Source organism: Chiroxiphia lanceolata, chromosome 3 (genome assembly GCF_009829145.1).
Source record: "Chiroxiphia lanceolata isolate bChiLan1 chromosome 3, bChiLan1.pri, whole genome shotgun sequence".
In the NCBI taxonomy this organism is placed as follows: domain Eukaryota; kingdom Metazoa; phylum Chordata; class Aves; order Passeriformes; family Pipridae; genus Chiroxiphia; species Chiroxiphia lanceolata.
Genome location: NC_045639.1, coordinates 81,997,494 through 82,015,927, shown reverse-complemented (window position 1 = coordinate 82,015,927; position 18,434 = coordinate 81,997,494). Strand labels below are relative to the sequence as shown.

The 18,434-nt window shown below is 41.1% G+C and overlaps 2 protein-coding genes across 2 annotated transcripts in view; one reads left to right on the top strand and one right to left on the bottom strand.

The window, feature by feature from the left end:
- On the top strand, positions 1–4,322 carry RWDD2A (RWD domain containing 2A). The gene is given in 4 exon segments (XM_032681216.1): positions 1–250; positions 1,052–1,270; positions 3,124–3,413; positions 3,415–4,322. Coding segments are annotated over 3 exon segments (873 nt in total). The 5' UTR covers positions 1–250; positions 1,052–1,072; the 3' UTR covers positions 3,800–4,322.
- Positions 4,323–7,802: 3,480 nt separating this feature from the next.
- The window catches only part of ME1 (malic enzyme 1), a 160,981-nt gene continuing 150,349 nt past the window's right edge, over positions 7,803–18,434 (bottom strand). The window contains exons 12-14 of the mRNA XM_032684168.1: positions 16,663–16,836; positions 10,378–10,476; positions 7,803–8,160 (exon numbers count right to left, since the gene is read on the bottom strand). Of these exons, the coding sequence (XP_032540059.1) occupies positions 8,002–8,160; positions 10,378–10,476; positions 16,663–16,836 (432 nt within the window). The 3' untranslated portion in view covers positions 7,803–8,001. The remainder of the gene's footprint in view (positions 8,161–10,377; positions 10,477–16,662; positions 16,837–18,434) is intronic.

Here is an 18,434-nt window from a genome sequence, read left to right as displayed (position 1 = left end):
GCGATGGGCGGGGCTTAGTCTGCGACGTGGCGCCTGGACCACGCCCACCCCTCTGAGGGCTGCGGCCGGGCCGAGTGCATCCCGCCCGTACCCCGCTCCTGCGGGAAAATCCGGCTGTGTCTGGGACGGGTCGGGCTCTCGGGGATATCCAGTCTTGCACAGCTTCACTGACGTCACGCTCGGGCTCCGAACTGCCGCCCCAGTGTGCTGGTTTTGCCTGGGGCGGAGTTATTTTTCTTCGCAGTGGCTGGTACGGGGCTGTGTTTGGGGTTTGTTCCGAACACAGGGTTGATAATGTAGAAATGTTTTTGTTATTGCTGAGCAGGGCTTACACAGAGCCAAGGCCTTTTCTGCTTTCCGTACTGCCACGCTGGCGAGGCGGCTGTGGGTACGTGGGAGGTTGGGAGGAGACACAGCCGGGACGGGTGATCCCAGCTGACCAAAGGGTTATTCCAGACCGTGTGACATCAAGCTCAGTATATAAAGTGTGGGGAAGAAGGAGGAAGGGGTTTGGAGTGATGCCGTTTGTCTTCCCAAGCCACCGTTACACATCTCCCTGCTCTCCTGAACACCTCCCTGCCCAGTGAATTAATGCTTGTTTTGCTTTGCTTATGTGCGCGGCATTTGTTTTTCATATTAAACTGCTTTTATCTCAACCCCGCGGGTTTTCTGGCTTTTGCCCTTCCGATTCTCCCCTGATCCCGCGGGTGGAGGGATCCCGGACCTCGGCTGCTGGCTGGAGTTGAACCCCGACACGCAGACACGGCCGTTCTGCCCGCGCACATTGACGGGGGTCTCCAGCCTGCGCTCTTTCCCGTCCCCGAGCCCGGCACGGTTCCGCCTGGCTCTGTGGAGCACCGAGGTGCCAGCCCTGCCCGGCGTTTGTGGAGCACTCCTGCGAGGGACTGGCTGCTGAGCGCGGTGTGCCCGGCCGTGTTTAATCAAATTCCGCCCTTACAGAATCGTGGGGCTTCCTTGTTGCGTTGAGACGTGGTGCTAAACCTCACCGTGTCCTAAGCACCGGGATTTGACTCCAGGCCTCTCGTTCCAGGCGGGCGTGGAGGACAGCGCAATGGCGGTCACGGTAAAAGAATGCCTGGAGCTCCAGCTACTGGAAGTGGAAATGCTCCTTTCGATGTTTCCCAAAAGAGGTGAAATCAATCTGGATAAAGATGCTGTGCCCAGCGTCCAGCGCTACCTTAAAAACTCTGGTGGAGCTCTGCCCCCGCAGCTCGAATATTGCATCGCTCTTGAGGTAGGGGAGGCGAAGGTAAGAACTGCCAAGCAGACGTGCTCATGTGTGTTGTTTTCTTTACTCCTACCTACACTTGAAAACTCTGCTCTGAAAAAAGGAGGGGGGGGGAACCCACCTCATTTTTGTTTGCTTTTTCAAAAACCGAGAGTAACAGAAAAGTCTTGGCTGTTATTTATTTGAGTATTAACTTTCTCTGGTCAATAAAGGCTAATAGAATGGCACATAGAAATAGACACCAATATCAATGGCACACACAGCATTCACAAGAGGCTGTGAAATCAGAGTTTACTGGTTTACAAATAGCTGTGCATTTCAAAGGCAATGTTCCCTGCATGGGAATACATATGTTGGACTTTACATTCTTCTAGCAAAATCACTCTATTATTTCTCTCTTCCACCCTTTGCACATGTACTAATATTCATTGGTCTGCATTTGAAATACAGTAATGTAAAAATAGCCCCACATAGCAGAATAAAATTAAGAGGAGTCACACAAACACTAAACGAAAACCAGCTTATGACCAGGGAAATCAAACTTACAGTATAAGTTGTGATAATAGTTTATCTGATTAAAGAAAGGGCTACAATATGACAAGTAAGTAATGTAAATACTTGCATAGAGAACATAGGCCTGAGTGTATAATAATGCAATGACTAGAAATTGAGAACAAGCTCAGCCTAGAAGCCATTTTTCTCAAGACCAGGATAATTAAACATTAGAAGAATTTACTGGGTAATGAGGTGGCCTCGTGATTATTTGGAAACTTAGAAAAAAACCCACTACTCCAGTACAAGCCCTCCCTACACGGTTCATAGAACTTCTCTCTGAAGGCTGGTGAAAGGGTGCATTTTAGAAAGATACCTAAGCTTGTACCTATGGCAGATTGTCAAGGAACTTGGAAAGATAATTAGTCATTTCACATTTCACTTTTCTCTGCAGGACTAATCATGGGATTGTACACTCTAGTGAGAATCCCCTAAAGGTCTACAGGAGCCTCAAGCACTGAGGAAACATAAATCCTCTCCTGCTCTTGGACCAGAGACAGGGTTCAGTTTCCAAAGAACGGCGGTGCTCCGTTTGAAGACACTGTAGGAATAATCAAGAGAAATTCAACAGCCCAGAGTTCATAGGAGATCAGACAAGATAATCTAGACATTTCCCTGACCTAAAATGCACGTAAATCTTTTTATCCCCTATAATCCTGAGGACACTTCCCCTTTATTGTGAATACTTGCTTAAAATAATAATAATAATAATAATAATAATAATAATAATAATAATAATAATAATAATGCATAGAATGATAGAGTGGTTTGGGAGCAACCTTAAAGATCATCTAGTTCCACCACCACCCCTGCCATGTGTCTCTGTATACAGTATGTACAATCATAAACACTGTTTCATGCAATTCTTGGCCTTGTTTTCCTGGGGTAGATCCAGCAACTGGCCTGAGTTCATTGATCAAATGTGGTTTGGTAAGGGATAAGATTCTCAGAACCCCCTAACAGATTCATAGTTCATCACTGTAGCAACACTGAGCACATACTGAGAACCCACAAGAAATATCCCTAGAGGGTAACTGTGTACCTTCTCCCAAGCCATAGCGTTAGTTCTGTGACTAGCAGAAGAGCAACCTGGATAACACGAGAACTTTTGGGAAAGTAACAACATGATGCAATAAAAGAAAAGGAGCAGACAAAAGAATGGGCTATCGGGACAAAAGGAAAGTGAAAGTAATTGCAGCCATTGGGATACTGCAATCTTAATTACATCTCCTCATAATTTGCCTTTGACAGGGAAGAAGAATCTAGCATGCCTTCATTAGCTACAGAATTAATTTTCTGTGTGTGTGTGTTCTGTTTTTAAGGTAAAGGTGGAATTGCAGGTACACCTTCCTCATATGTATCCTCAGGTAGCTCCTCAGCTTTTTGCCAGATCAGATGCACTGCACAGGCAGCAACAGTTGCAGCTCAACACCCATCTCACTTCTCACATCAGCTCTCTGGATTCAGGTGATCTGTGTATATGTGAAGCTGTGCAGTGGGTGAAGGACAACAGCCTGCCTTACTTGGAAAACAGTAAAATCTCTTCTGAATGTGCTTCAAAAGAAGTCAGAGTTAAAGAATTTTTGCATCGCATGTGGATCTACAGCCACCATATACAGGCAGGAATTGAGAAAAAAGATTTTTGACTCTGCAAAGAAGTTAAATCTGACTGGCTTCTGCCTAACTGGGAAACCTGGTGTCATCTGTGTGGAGGGGCTCCAAGAAAACTGTGAAGAGTTCTGGCGTGTTATTAGATATCCCAACTGGAAGCATATTTCATGCAAGCACGTGGACATCATAGAAACAGAGGGAAACATTGATGATATTCGTCTCTTTCATGGTTTTGAAGACCTGCAGTTTCAGGCACATGGTGGTTACGGCCTGAGGAATGACTATCACATGGATCTTGGCCAGTTCCTAGAATTCCTGAAACAGCATCAAAGTGGACACATTTTTCAGATTTTATTTGGTGTTGACGGCAAACTTTCAGACAAATAAGAGAAACTGTGTAAGGGGTTCTAATTTTGGAGAGCAACCACTGAAATACTGGGCCTTACAGCTACTGTGAAAAGGCAAACTTTAAACACTTGAACCATTCTTCTCGGATATTAATCTTAGCTTCTGTTCTGAATTGCCACATATTTTTGAGAAGTGTTCACTGATTTTCTAGGACCCTAGAATTGGCATTTGTGACTACGAGCCAGGCCTCAAAGTGCCTGCAAGGTGATAAACACCCCACGCTATAGTATCCTGAATTACACACTGCTGTCTCCTCATCTCTACTGTGTTGTGTGTTCTAAGGTGTGGTGCAGGCCTGTAGTTAACTTCTACATATAGCTGTGGGATACCAAAGTGGCTGCACTCACAGATGAACGTGGCTTCCAATGCGAAAGCACACCCAGCTCAAGGAAGACTCACTGCTACATTAATGAGTTTGTGCGTCCAGTGTCCCACTGCTTCGCAGAGCATCCACTTCTCACTTCATTCAAACAATCCATTAAATGCAAAGGCTTGTGTCCAACCACAAGACAAAGTTTTGCTTTTAAATAAGGGGCAGAGGGAGGAGAAAGAAGCCCACATCACCCCATCCCTTGTATGGGTTGGGTAGTACCTGTACAGTTATGTTGCCAAAACTACTATTTTTGCATTTCACTTCGTCTCATAGAATAATACAGTGCTTTAGGTTGGAAGGAACCTTAAAAATCATCTAGTTCCAACCTCTCTGCCATGGGCAGGGAGACCTTCCACTAGACCAGACTGCTCAGAGCCCCATCCAACCTGGCCTTGAACACTTACAGGAATGGGGCACCCACAACTTCTTTGGACAACCTGTTCCAGTGTCTTACTACCCTCACAGTAAAGAATTTATTCCCAATATCTAATCTAAACCTACTCTTTTACAGTTTAAAACCATCCCCCTCTCCTGTCACTACATACTTTTGTAAAAAATCCCTTTCCAGCCTTCTTGTAGGCCCTCTTTAGGTACTGGAAGGCTGCTATAAGGCCTCCCCGAAGCTGCCTCTTCTCCAGGCCGAACAACCCCAATTCTCTCAGCCAGTTTTCGTAGGAAAGGTGCTCCAGCCTTTTGATCATTTTTGTGGCACTCCTACTGATTCTCCCCAACAGGTCCATGCCCTTTTTATGTTGGGGGCCCCAGAGCTGGGTGAAGTGCTCTTTGGGGTCTCACAAAAGTGGAGTAGAGGGGGAGAGTTGCCTCCTTCAACCTGCTGGTCACGCTGCATTTGATGCAGCCCAGGATGTAGTTGGCTTTCTGAGCTGAAAGTGCACATTGTTGAGTCATGTCAAGCTTCTTGTTGACCAACACCCCCATGTCCTTCTCCCCAGGGCTGCTCTCAATCCATTCTCCGCCCAGCCTGTATTTGTGCTTGAGATTGCACTGACCCAGGTGCAGGACCTTGCTCTTGGCCTTGCTTGAACTTCATTAGGTTTGCAGAGACCCACCTCTCAAGTCTGTCAGAATCTCTGGATGACATCCTTTATTCCCTCTACTGTGTTGACTGCACCACACAGCTCGGTGTCATCGTCAAACTTGCTGAGGGGGCACTCAATCCCACTGTCCATGTTGCTGACAAAGATGTTAAAACAGTGCCAGTCCCAATACCAATCCCTGAGGAATGCCACTCATCACTTGTCTCCACTTGGACATCAGACCATTAACTACACCTCTTAGTGACCATCCAGCCAATTCCTTATCTACTGAGTGGTCCATCCATTAAATCCACATCTCTTCAATTTAGAGACCAGGATGTCATGTAGGGAAGTGTCTGTCTGGTTATGTTGATAATAATTTTTTATCTGCTCAACTCAGGGCATTTTATATTTACACTGTTAGGCAAGCACCTTGGAAAGGAAAACGGGTAAGATGCAATAAAGTTTAATGTTTCCTCTGTTTGTCCTCTACATTACATCAGGAAACCCATGTAAAATATAGAAAACAGGAAAAAACCCCTGTATATATTATATATTACATAAAAATACATATAACTTTAAGAATCCTTTCTATGTCAAATTAGTATTGAGAGATAATTTTCCAGTAGCTTGTAAGTGGACATGATAGTACTGATTCATCAGATAGCGTTTTCCTATGGGGTAGCATGCTGAATGCATATTTAGGTAGTGAGTTTTCCAGTTTATAATGGATGATCATATTCATAGATCATCAATATAATATGTAGTTGAAGAATGCTCCTGAAAAGTCCCCAGCAGCTGTGCCTTAAAGGACCATCAGCCTACTGCCTTCCACTTTGTGCTTGAGTGCCATAATGTGAAAATCGGTACTGAGCAATAACAACAGACTTAGTGCTGAGCTGCAGAGGTCTGGCTGATCAAATCTAAAACCCAGGCCACTCAACATCAGCTGTTTATAGACTGTGTTTCTGTACACTCAGTTGATGACTACAAAAATAACAGATATTTTATTTCAAATAAAACACAAGGAAGTGTTTTAATGCTCTTCTCACAATAGCAATATCTTGAAATGCAGAGGACGGCAGTATTTCTGGTTGCTCAGAATGATGACTACTGTGCATTCCTTCACTGCTATAAGGGTAATGTTTGTATGATCATAACTTTGGCCAAAAGCAGACTGAGACAAAAAATTACCCATTGACGGAGAAAGTGAATTCGAGAATGTAATGGTTTTGACTCTAGGCCTTCCTGGCAACCAGGAAGGAAGGAGGGAAGTATTCCATCCTATTCCTTTATGTAATCAAACATATAAATAAGACAGGAGAGAAGCCTCTTCCTCTCTTCTCTTCTGGCAAGGTTTGGAGACAGCAGACTCCAGCAGCCAGTCGCTTGTGTGGGGGAGCTGAGGCCTTGTTCGGGCCTACGATCCAGGGTCTGGTAGCATGGGCGGCAACATTGGGCGCGATTGTGCTACCTCAAGGAAAGTATTAAGATTTTCTTTGGCTAGTTCTTTATTGAGTGTGTATACCTGGTTTTGTTTTTTTTGTTTTGTTTTGTCCCTTTTCCCTTTCCCTTTGGGGCTGTTGGGGGTTTCTTTCTTATATGTATATAGTCTTAGTAATTGTATATAAATGTAATAATATAAGTGTAAATATATTTATATATTGCTTTAGCTCTCTTATTTCGGTTCTCTTGGTTTTTTTTTTGGTCCCCTCTTTTCCCTTGGTTTGGGGGTGGGAAGCTTTTGCGGTGGGGTTTGGAGATTTGGCAGGGAGTCAGCTCCAAACCACCACAGGGACCTGCAGTCTGCAGCTGTGGCAAAGCTGAGGGGCTGGACAGATAAAGTTAATTTTTGGTTTTCTAGAGATAATCTCTATCGTAGAGATTAGAAAGAAAGAGATAGCAGAAAAAAAGTTTAAGTACACTTTGTTTCCAGAACCATCCAGAAAATATACTACATTTTTCCTGGAGTGGTAGTTGTTTAACAACTAATAATTCTTTGACGCCTATTCCTAGCATTTTGATAGTCCTTTTTTGTCAAGAACATGGAGTTCAAGCACTTCCCTAAACTTCAGGTCAAACATTTGCAGTGTATCAGAACAGCAGTCATCTTGGCGGAGGAATTAAATCCTTGATTGTTTACAGGAGATTAGCTTAGCTAATGTTAAATGTTAGTAATGTTAAACGCTATTGTTAGTGATGTTAAAATATTCTAATTAGATGTGGACAAAAGGTTCTGCAGGTTCAGTTCTTGTTAGAAAATTTTCATTACTCTACACAGGAGTGACCAATAAGTTTTTTCTTTGGAAGAAAATATTCTAACCTTACAGTTGTTTAAAGTTTGGGGTTTTTAAATAATAGGTTGACAAATTACTGTGATCTGCAGTGGATTAAATAGTCATCAAATGCATTTTTTATTTGTCCAAAGTACTATTTGTCTGCTTAAGTTCCCATTGAGAGTTTGTGACAAAACTTTCAATTCAACATACAACCTTATTGCAAAAAGATCTATCAGACTGTAGTGGAGGATATCTCAAATAAAATAACAATGAAAATAACCAAACAATGCAAGTATACTTCTCAGATTAATTTTTATTTTCTGATGTATGATTCATGATTTCTTGATTTGAGTTGCTAATGAAATACTATGATTTAGAAAAAGTTTTCTGAATCTTAAAAAATTAGCTATTCTTGGGCTTCCTAGGCAGAGATGATCTTTATATTTTAATGCTTTTTAACTGCTGCTGGTTTGTTCATTCTTCATTAAATATTTACAGTTTCACTTTCATGGCTTCTTCAGGCCAGGTGTAGGTGTCAGCCACAAAGGTGTTGTAATCAGTGTTGTAAATCTGAGAGCGGATGAAGGCTTCTAGGTCCTTGGGCTGAGGATAGGTGGAGGCGGTGTTATTCCTGTAGGCTTCTTCTGCGATCTAGAAAGATGCACAATCCTAATTAGTGCCGACAGACTATTTGAGTATACTTAGCAGGATTTAAAAGTAGGAATTAGTTCAAAATCAACATGAGACTTCGTCTCCTCTGGTGTTGACAGTCACCTGTACTCACACTGGATCCGGGCTCGTATACAGTGAATAAGTCTAGAAACAGGATGATGTTTGTGTTTAACTGGGTCTGACTGATGCTACTTTTGAACAGGATTTCAAAAAGTCTTTGCTGTTACAAATACAGTGCTCCTCCTTGCCCAGTAATATCTTAGCTTAAAGGGCAGTGGTGGATAAAATATCCCACAAGCATCAAGCACTGAGATACAATTTCTGCTTTTCTATCCTCACACTCCCCTGGTTAACCATCTTCTCCCAAAGCACTGTAAGAAAAGTGTGATGTGTTCAAAGCTTCCACATTCCCTGCATACTAGAGAAGTCTAGAAACTATTATTTGCCATCGTTTGATAATATACTTCAGAAAAGGTAAGCAGAAAAGGTAAATTAGTCCTACATAGTGCAGAGATTTAATTCTAGGGATAGCTGGGGCAAATACAACTATTTGCTTGCTCTTTCTTCACCCTGACCATACCTAAGTGAATCAATTATGCATCACAAGTATAGCTGCAGTACGAATTAAGTTTAGAAGGGGTTGAAGCCCACTCAACGTATCAAAGTAGCCTTTTGTCTTCTAAAGAACACCTGCTTGAGAAACATGTATCTTTAGACTGGACATTCATCTACGAAACAAAAGAATTCAGTCACACTGGTTTTATGGAGCAGCACATTTTGGAAAGATCTGCTTGAAATTATACTTAGGAAACAAACTAATACTTCTTCTTTGAATAAAAGGGAGATTGTCTTTTTCCTGCTCTCCTTAGCTCCCTTTAAATGTTTTAGTTTGGTGAGAAGCTGATACCCAAAGTCACCGTATGTAGATATCTTTTTTAGGATTAATCTGAACCTCAACTCGATTTGACTCAGAAGCACTTTGGGTGTTTATGTTAAGGCTTATCTTCAGGTCTCTGCACATAATTACCATGGTTGAATGAGGTCTGAATTTATATCCAACAATTGGTATTCCAAAATATTTTTATATTGCTACTCTCCTGGAAAAGGCAGAGGCCACTGCTAAACCTCTTGGACTGTATGAGCCAGAGCAAGTATTTGCAGAAATAAAGTTTCAACAGAGAAAAGGCAGAGAGAATCATTGGGTAGCATTTTCCTTTTTTTGTTTTTTATATAACATGCACAAGTAGAAGAGGAATTTCTCTCACTATGTTTCTGCCAAACACACAGTCAATTTGATTTTGCCTGAGGAATCCAGGTAATGTTTTGGCTTCTACAGAACAGAGTTTTTACTTGCCTAAGATGAAGTAAATTGTGAATAGGAATTTTTTTTCTTAAATATACAGAATGAGTCAATCTAGGGAAACTGTTTCATGCATGAGGGCTTCTTGTTATTCTTTCTAAAGAATATAGAGTAAGTAGAATTATTCACATTAAGGTGACCAAAAGAAAAACAATAATTAGAGGAAAAAAAAGCACAGAAGACCAGCAAAATAACCTCCTAAAATATTGAAAACATGCCCTAAAAACAGAATGAGGGAGGAACTTGGATAAATGCAGTATTTGAAAGCTTCTTCTCTCCAGGACAGCCAAATTTCTGGGAAAACTGTGGGTTTAGGTCAGTTTCTGAAAATCCATCCTCATCATCTGTGTATTTGCTGGTAAAAAACCAACCAATTAATTATTTGCTGACCCGAACCCAAGCCATAAACAAAAAGCATCCCCTGTAGTTAATTATTTTGATAGGCCAGAGTGACCATGGGAACAAGAGGGAACAGTGTCTGGACACAGGTGGACATTTACTCTCTTGACAGGCAACTGATAACCATGAAGGGCCAAAGGCCTTCAGATGTGCAGCTGGCATGACTGGGGCTGGGAATCTGCTCCTGACTGGTGGACAGTACAGTCTGGGCTCTACAGAGAAACACTTGCTATAGTTCCATAGCTCTCCTTCTTGCATTTGGGATTACATTTATATTTATGAATTTAAATTTAATTTTGAAACTGGTACGTGTCCAATATTGATTGATGTAAACCAACTTCAACTTGTGTGAAGGTGTGTTAGTTGATCAAGTCAAATGTTCAGTTATGTAGAGAGTGTGGGAAGAAGAGAAGCCATGAAAGACTGAAAAGACTTACCCTCACAGCAATTTTCAGTGACACATCCTGAATAGTGACTAATGGAGGGTAGAGACGACCTTCCTGTAAATTCTCCTCTGAAACTTGCTGAGCTATAACCTAGAAATGAAGTAGACATGTTTAACTTGACATGCAGATGAAGCTGCATTTATTAGATAGTGATCTAGTCTTAAGCAAAAAAATGTTTCCACTTTGGCAAATCACACAGATATTCCTTAATCGACCTAGGCAGTGTTTTTTAGAACCAGCCTTTTCATTAGGAGTAGCTACACAAGAACTAGAAATGTAGGGAGTTACGCCCTTTTCTCACTCAGACAATAAGACTTATTCAAGTTTTGAGTAAGTCCATGACACACATAAACTACTAAATAGTTCACAGTGAGATAAACATTCCAGCTAACAACTGTAATTGGATCAAAGACTTCTAGAATTCAAAGCACCTATTATTCTGACAGTTGTCAAGTCAACCTGTACAGAGAACAGCTGAAACCCTTAAGTGTAAAATGCTCTGAATGAAATTACTGGTGACTGAGTAGGTTTGCTGTGCGTCCAGCTCACAGATTTAGCCTGTATGAGATCATAAAAGTAAGTATGGTCAACCACAGAACAAAGCAAAATAAGATTATCCAGAGCCTTTTAAAGGCCTGCCGGTCACTGTAGTTGGATTTTGAAACAGAAGGTCTAATGCTAAATTCTGGGACAGAAAACGATGCTGTTAGAACAGTCTGTCCACTCCACTTGAAGGCTGAAGGGGGTCTGTTGTCTCAACCGTATCAAGTAACTAAAGAAATTATTTTGCTCTTTGCTTGATTTTTCACCAGACTGACCAGGGGAGGAACAGTGCAGGGGTTTTGATGTATGTCTGAGAGCAGCATCTCCTTTATGGCTTGAATTTTCCTGCTTTGTCTTCCTAGCAATACTGGAAATGTTTTGTTGCCATCACCAGCAATGAACAGATCAGGAAAGCACAGCAAGCTGGAGAAGTTGGTTTTTACTGTTTACTCATTGGCCACATGAGAAACCTTCTGTTACCACAGAGTGTGAGGACATTCTGTGCAGAGTGAGGAGACACTGCTTGCACTGTCTGCTTATGGGCTTACTTCATGAACTTCCCCTATTCCTGCAACAGAGATCTTTCAAGAAGCAAAGGGTCGTGGGGTTGCCTTTGGGACTAATGATATTTCTGGTATCATCAGGAAAAAAATTGCTTGTCATTTGGGGAACAGAAAATTGAAATAGAAAATAGCCTTTTGGGGTGATCCAGATGTGGATATAAGAAAAACTCTGGTCTGGATAGCATCTGATGGCAACATGTATGACCCAACAAGACATTCTGAAAACACCAGGAAAATCTAGAAACACTGAGGAATGCAACTGATAACAAAGAGAAAGCAAGAAGTGCACTTTTGAGGGAATTTAGTATGAAGATACTTGAAACAGAGCAAACTGCTTCCAACAGTTCTTGTTGAATGTGGGAAATATACATTACTTGCAAACAACTAGAATAGCCTCAGAACAGATGCCTGGATATCATCAATGCATCCCTTCTGGCAGAAGTATGTAAGTAGTTTGAACTAAAGGAGCTCCAGGTTCAAAGAGAACCAATGTCCTCTGTGTGATCTAACTGCATGTTGGTAGGTGTTGTAAGTTTTTCCATTTGGAGTGAAAATGCAACCCAGAAGAGTAATAAGAGATTATACTCTTGAGTGTAACAAGTACGGGAAAATTACTTGCTTACATTTAAATCTGATATTGAGGAATTTAGCACAGGAAAACCCTCTAGGGGGAGCTAAGAGAACGTGAAATCTAGTTACTGCTCCCCATAATAGTAACTGGGTTATTTCATAAAGATACACACCCCTTTGATGTGCATCTGAATGAGTAAAGAGGAGCTTGCAACATGAAATCTCTGATTTTAACAGTTTATCAGGGCTCTGTAGAAAAGATGAAATCTGAAGAAATCAACAGCAAGCTGCTGTTAGTATAATGCATCACTGAAAAAAAAATGGTTCAGGAGTGGAGTACTTCTGTTTTGTGATGGAGTTCATAGAAAGTAACAATATTTAGGCAGTGCTTGAAGTGGGAGAGGGAGCAAGTTCAACTGTCTAGATGCCACACTGCTCCTTCTGACATAATCCTGTAACATCATTAAAAACTATGTAAAACCACAGAAACAAGCATTTTTCAAAGAGAATGACACCTTCATGTGGTCTTTAAAAACACTCCTTGAGAACACCAGATCAGTGGCAGGGGAAAAATGATGAATTAACATTTGGAATTATTGAGAAAGTAAGAGGTGACACAGGAAATGTAACTGAACTAATATATAACTTCACAGTGTAACACTGCTTTGAGCAGTGTGTGGTTTTGCTCCACATACTTCAAACAAGAATGGAATAGAATCCAGAGTGGTATAAAAAATAACAAGGATGATCAAAAGGTTATATTTTGTACAAGGAGACAAAAAATAATAAAATAAACTTGGGAGAAAAAAAAGAGAAGACTGAAAAAAATGCAAAAGACAACTGAAGGTGAGCATTTTTTATGGTTCTATAGGGAAACCAGATCATCAGACAGCAGAAAATTGTGCAGAACTCATAATTGTGACACTAATTGTCAAAAGACGTTTGAATGTATAAACATGTTTAAAAAGCCACTAGGCTCATTTATGAAGGAGAAATCCATACAGGGATAAAACATCCAGCACAGGAAGGCCATACAGTACAGGCTGCCAGATACTGAGGAGCCATTTCAGCAGAAGGATCACTCTATTTCTTCCCTATTTATCCTCCTTTCCTCAGCTTCTGCTATGATTACTTTCACAGGAAGATACTGAGCTGTTTGGATCTTAGGTCTAACCCAATATGGATATTTTTATGTTTTAAATTTTCATTAATTCAAGGTTTTTGTAGAAAAATTAGCTAAGCCTTTTTGCAGAACCTAAATGAAAAACAACCAAGACAAGACAAATGGCATAAAGCAAGTTGGGGCATCTTGGTTTTTGGAGGACATATTCTCTATAATGAAACAGGATTATTTCTGGAGAACTGAACCATACGACACACATGCCAAGAATATTTCATTAGTACATAATTCTCTGTCCCTTTTGTTATGTTTGGTAGGACTTAGAAGAATAGGTAACATCCCCTGCCATCACAGAGCAATTGCCTGCAATTAAGAGGTATTACAGTTTACAGTACCTTTGATTTATCATCCAAAATCAAAGTTACATTCTATTTTACTTGGCAGGAAAAAAACAACAGGGAAGTAAAATCTGTTGTAGTTACAATAAGCTATTTGTGACTTCAATCATATTTAGTTGGAGAGGTGGCAAAGCAAGAAGACAGGAGGTGCAGGTATGCAGCCTGGGCTGCTACTTTTTATAATTTCTTTTTTTCAAGTAAGCTACCGCTACAATCTAAGAAGGTCCCTCTGCCCTAAAAAAGGTGTGGTTTTGGTGCTTTAAATTTTGCAGCATCTTGGATGCTTTCATTTCAAATGAAGACTACTAAGCACTATTCTAAAACCCACATGAAACTATTCTGATTTTATCCTTCCATCGAAAAAAGCCAGGAAAACAAAACAAAAAAAGCACTTTTGGTTTGTACTATAATTTCAGCTAAGGGCCTACACAGCCCTCCCAGTCTTCACACCCCTGACATGTCTTCTGGCAAAGCCTCCTCTGACATCCATGAGCTGTCGCCATGCCCAGTGACTGGCTGTAGCTCACCCACTGCTCCTCACATCCATAAGAAGACCACACGTGAACGCCCTTAGCTCCGAGCTGTAAGGCAAGAGGCTATCCGGGGATCCTGCCACCAACAGAGACTTTCTATGAGAGACAAACAATACATTTTTACATTTCAAAGTTTTCTACGGATTTTATTAGAGGAAGGCAATTGTGTAGCAAAACCTTTAGCAAAAAAGAAGGGTCAGGAGAGAACCTCTACCTCAAGAGAGAATTTAAAAGCTTCCTCACCATTTCTGACATTATTTTACTTCCCTGTTAAATTTCTTTGTTCAGAAAAGACTTTTTTCTGACTTAGTAGACTGTCACTTGGAAAACAGTTCAATCCACATATGTGCCACCTTTCATCCATCAGAACTCTATGTATAGGAACCATTTCACACAAAACAAATTGAAGCAACTTCTACAATGAAACAGGACAACTGTGTAACACAGCAGTTTAGACTGGAAAGTGAGGATCACTGTATCCAACTGAAATTACAGGGGAGGATTTAAAGGGAAGATATAATTATCCAAAGACTTAGGAGATGGATCATTGCCCTCCTAAGATGGTTAAAGCCAGTGGAGACAGTCTGGGCCTTGTGCTAATTTTAAAGATGGAAATTGTGAACATCTTTCTTACAGAGGGCAGGCTTCTGGCAAACTTTTTTAAAGATGCCTTTAGTATGCACCTTAAAAAACCTGTCAAAACCCAGCAAGGGAAGCGTGTGAGTGTCCACCCTTTAAGAAAGCTTCATATGACACACTGCCTGTCATAGGATCACATTGCCTATCAGTTTCCCTTGAGTGATAGCCAAGAGCCATTTTCTTCCCTTTAATCCATGAAGAAGACAGAAGGAACAAGAATCTGGAATGCAGTATCCCTTAGAGAAGCTGCAGGAGTTGAGTCAGGCATTCACACATCTGCTAATTGGTGCAGCTTTTTTTCCTTTTTTATTTTGTTCTGCAATTTTAATGTTCTAATTTCATTGCTTTGAGCCTTCCTCTGTGTGGTACCTACACTATCCATGTATTCCCAAGTGTGCTTACACAGCTTCTTTGAAGACTAGGACACTGCACTTTGATAAAGTTCTCTGGATTGTAACTGGTATGAGCTGGACTGGGTAGAAATTCCCACTGAAGTGAATCTAGGTCAGTTAGAGTTAACGTGGTAAATTGAGGGTAGCCTTCTTCTTTATTTACATACCTTTTAAAAAACCCAAAAGCATCAGACTTTTAATTACTTTGCATGGACGTGGTCAGACCAACATGCACTACCCAGGGCTTTCCAATCCCTGAACCTGGGCCCTTTCTGAGCAGGATGAGCTTAGGAACATGTTCCTGGGAGCTGAGTAGCCAGGAGCTTAACCTGGCTGATAACCCCCATCACTCTGGATAGAAGGAAGCTGAGTCCTATGAGGCTCATTAAAGTGATCTTGCTACCAGCCAAGAGCAGAACCAACAGAGGCAACGGAGGAGACAGGAACTCTAGGACAATGCAGAAAGAGAAGGAAGAGTGAGTTTCAGAGGCAGGAGTGGTAAGGGTGCAATGACGCTGTAGCAAATAAGGAGCAAAGATGCTGGACTGAAAAAACACAGAAAGTTTAAATTTCCTTAAGTGAGAAACAGCTGAAGAAAGATTGACATTGTTTTGGGGAATTTTTTTGTAAAAAAAAATAAAAATGTGTTAAGCATTTTATTTCAGCTCCTGATACCCATTTATTTTGCTTGAATAAAAGATTCTAAAATAATAAAGGCCAGATTCTTCTCCCATATATATTGAAGATACAATCCTGTGCATTTATGATATCATAATGTAAGACAGTGGATGTCAGATTTGGAACAATCACTGGAAGTAGGTGGTGAATGGCTGCCAGAACCAAAAGTGTTTGCTCTCTGTTCATCTTTTGCCCACTGAGTGGAGATAAAGGAAGAGAGATCACATGTTGGAAAATGTCAGAACAAAGATAATAAAAAATTGCCTGAAGAAGGAGAAGAACCAATGGAGAAAACGATAGGGAGGAAAATGGGAAGAATAATATCACATTTGTGTAGAACAGTGATAGAAGGAACTACAAGGCAATGGAGCACTTCCACCTGCTGTTGACAAGGGATGACCACAAAAAAATTATGCCAATGGCTCTACTAAAAAAAAAAAAAAATGGAAAGAAATTAAAACAATTTTCGTAAGCAACACACACACAAGTCATTCCAAAGCTACTATCATCAATAATAATAATCCTTTTTATCTAAAATGAAACCTCTGTGCCTGTGCATGCAAGTACATATGTGCATTTACATGTGATAATACAGTACTGAAGTCTTTCTCTTTTTTCCTTCCCAATAGAAAGTGAACTTTATGTCAGATGACCTCAAGTACTAACTTTTTTAAAACAACTTATTCAACAAGAATTTATAAAAACCAACACGCTTTGCATATAAAGGCCTTACACAGGAAGCAGTATTTTTCCAGTTTTAAAGTTTAGCCGTTTCTGTTTAATTGCTCAATAATACTAAGTCACTAAATAAAGGAATTTAAATAATTTTGAATACAGTACCTCAGCAGTTGTGAGGAATACATCCTCACCAATATGTCTCAGCCCACATGAAATAACGCCAAGGGCAACTCCTGGGAACACATAGGAATTGTTACCCTGTCCAGGATAGAGAGTTTTTCCACTTGGAAGAGTGACAGGATCAAAAGGACTTCCACTGGCAAAAATGCCACGTCCCTAAATCGTAACAAGAAAGGCAAAAAAAGCATGTTAGATGAGAGACTGCTGTTGAAATATTTCACACAGCCTTCTAAATATCCATCACTGTGGAAGTTGGGTTGCACCTATTTAGTATCTTTTCTGAGGGTGTTAGAGCTATTTGACCGAATATGGCTCAAGAACATAAGGATGCTGATCCTAGAAATCACTGGTGATTCTCTGAGACTGTCTGATGTCAGAGAGTAACAGCTGCCTTATTCAGGTAAGAGCTATCCATACAATTTAGAAGGGGGGAAACTGAAAGCCAGCACTCATTATTCACTTTGTGAGTCCATGCCAGCAGAAGGGTACATGGGAAGCAGGTATGCACCTGGAGCTGTAAAACTCAAAGTGGACAATATAGTCATGATAGCAACAGGTGATGCTACTGGATTCCTTTTTCCCAAAAAGAAAAGCATCCATGAAAATGACACCAAGGCAATTAAGTGTTGCATTTTTGGGTGGGGCAATTTCTGAGGAGTTATGATCAGAGCTCTTTGTTCTTCCCAATTCCCCATTTCAGGCCCTTGGGCCCACTCCACAGCTCAACAGAACAACAAATGGGCAAGCTCTGTCCCAGGAACATCACTCCACAATGTAACCTACAGCACATGTTAGTGTAGGACCTCCTCTGCCTGGACCTTGTGGTTCCCCTCTTTCTAATATACTGAGCAGGGTGAGGGCACCAAGTCAGGCACTGACCAGTACTGATGAACCATTAGAATGTTTCCCAGCAGATTTTTGGGTAATAACAAGTAGGACTGTGGCTGACAGGGCCCAGGCACCATGCCCAGACTGGTGCATGTAAGCAGTATGGAAGAGCCAGCCTGTTTGGGGGAATTAGAGAATTTAGCCATAGCAGTACAAGTTACACCATACCACTTGTCCCGAGGACAAGACAACTGGCTCTAATTCAGTTTATGTTGTAGCTTGTGTGAGACCTCTGTATCTTTTTCCAGGATCCAAACAGTGGCCCATGTGCTGGCACAGCACACATCAGGCAACTGCAGGGAAGGAAGCCTGTGGAGTGGCCCAGAGGTAGCAACAGGGCTTGCCCCTCTGGGGAGGGAGCACCGTCAAATTTAAGCAGTGAATTTAGATGGAGAAGAAAAGCCAGCCTTTATTTATGCTAGCACTGCTGAAGTGATAAATGTCACCGTTAAATACTTCAGAGGCACTTTATATCAGAAATACCTATGCCTGTTTTAGAGAACTGGAAATGTGCATTTTAGAATATGCAACTGTTGCTATTCAGCTCTTCAGAAGAATATTCTGTTTGGTTTGGTGTCATGCACTATTATCATGGGTGGCTTATTATATGTTTTGATGACAGATCAAATACTGCAGTGTGTCTTTTTCTCCGTTTACCAGATGTGGTTATCCACGATAACCAATACTCATGTAGGCTGCTTCCCTGGCACCTGCACTGTGCTGTAATTGCATCTGTGCAGTGGGGAATAGACATGCTAAATTTGTCTTCTAAACACTGCAAAACTGTCATTCAAACTGCCTCGCATTTGACAAGAAATCCAACACAATCCAGTAGGAAACACATACAGTCAAGTACACATACCTTT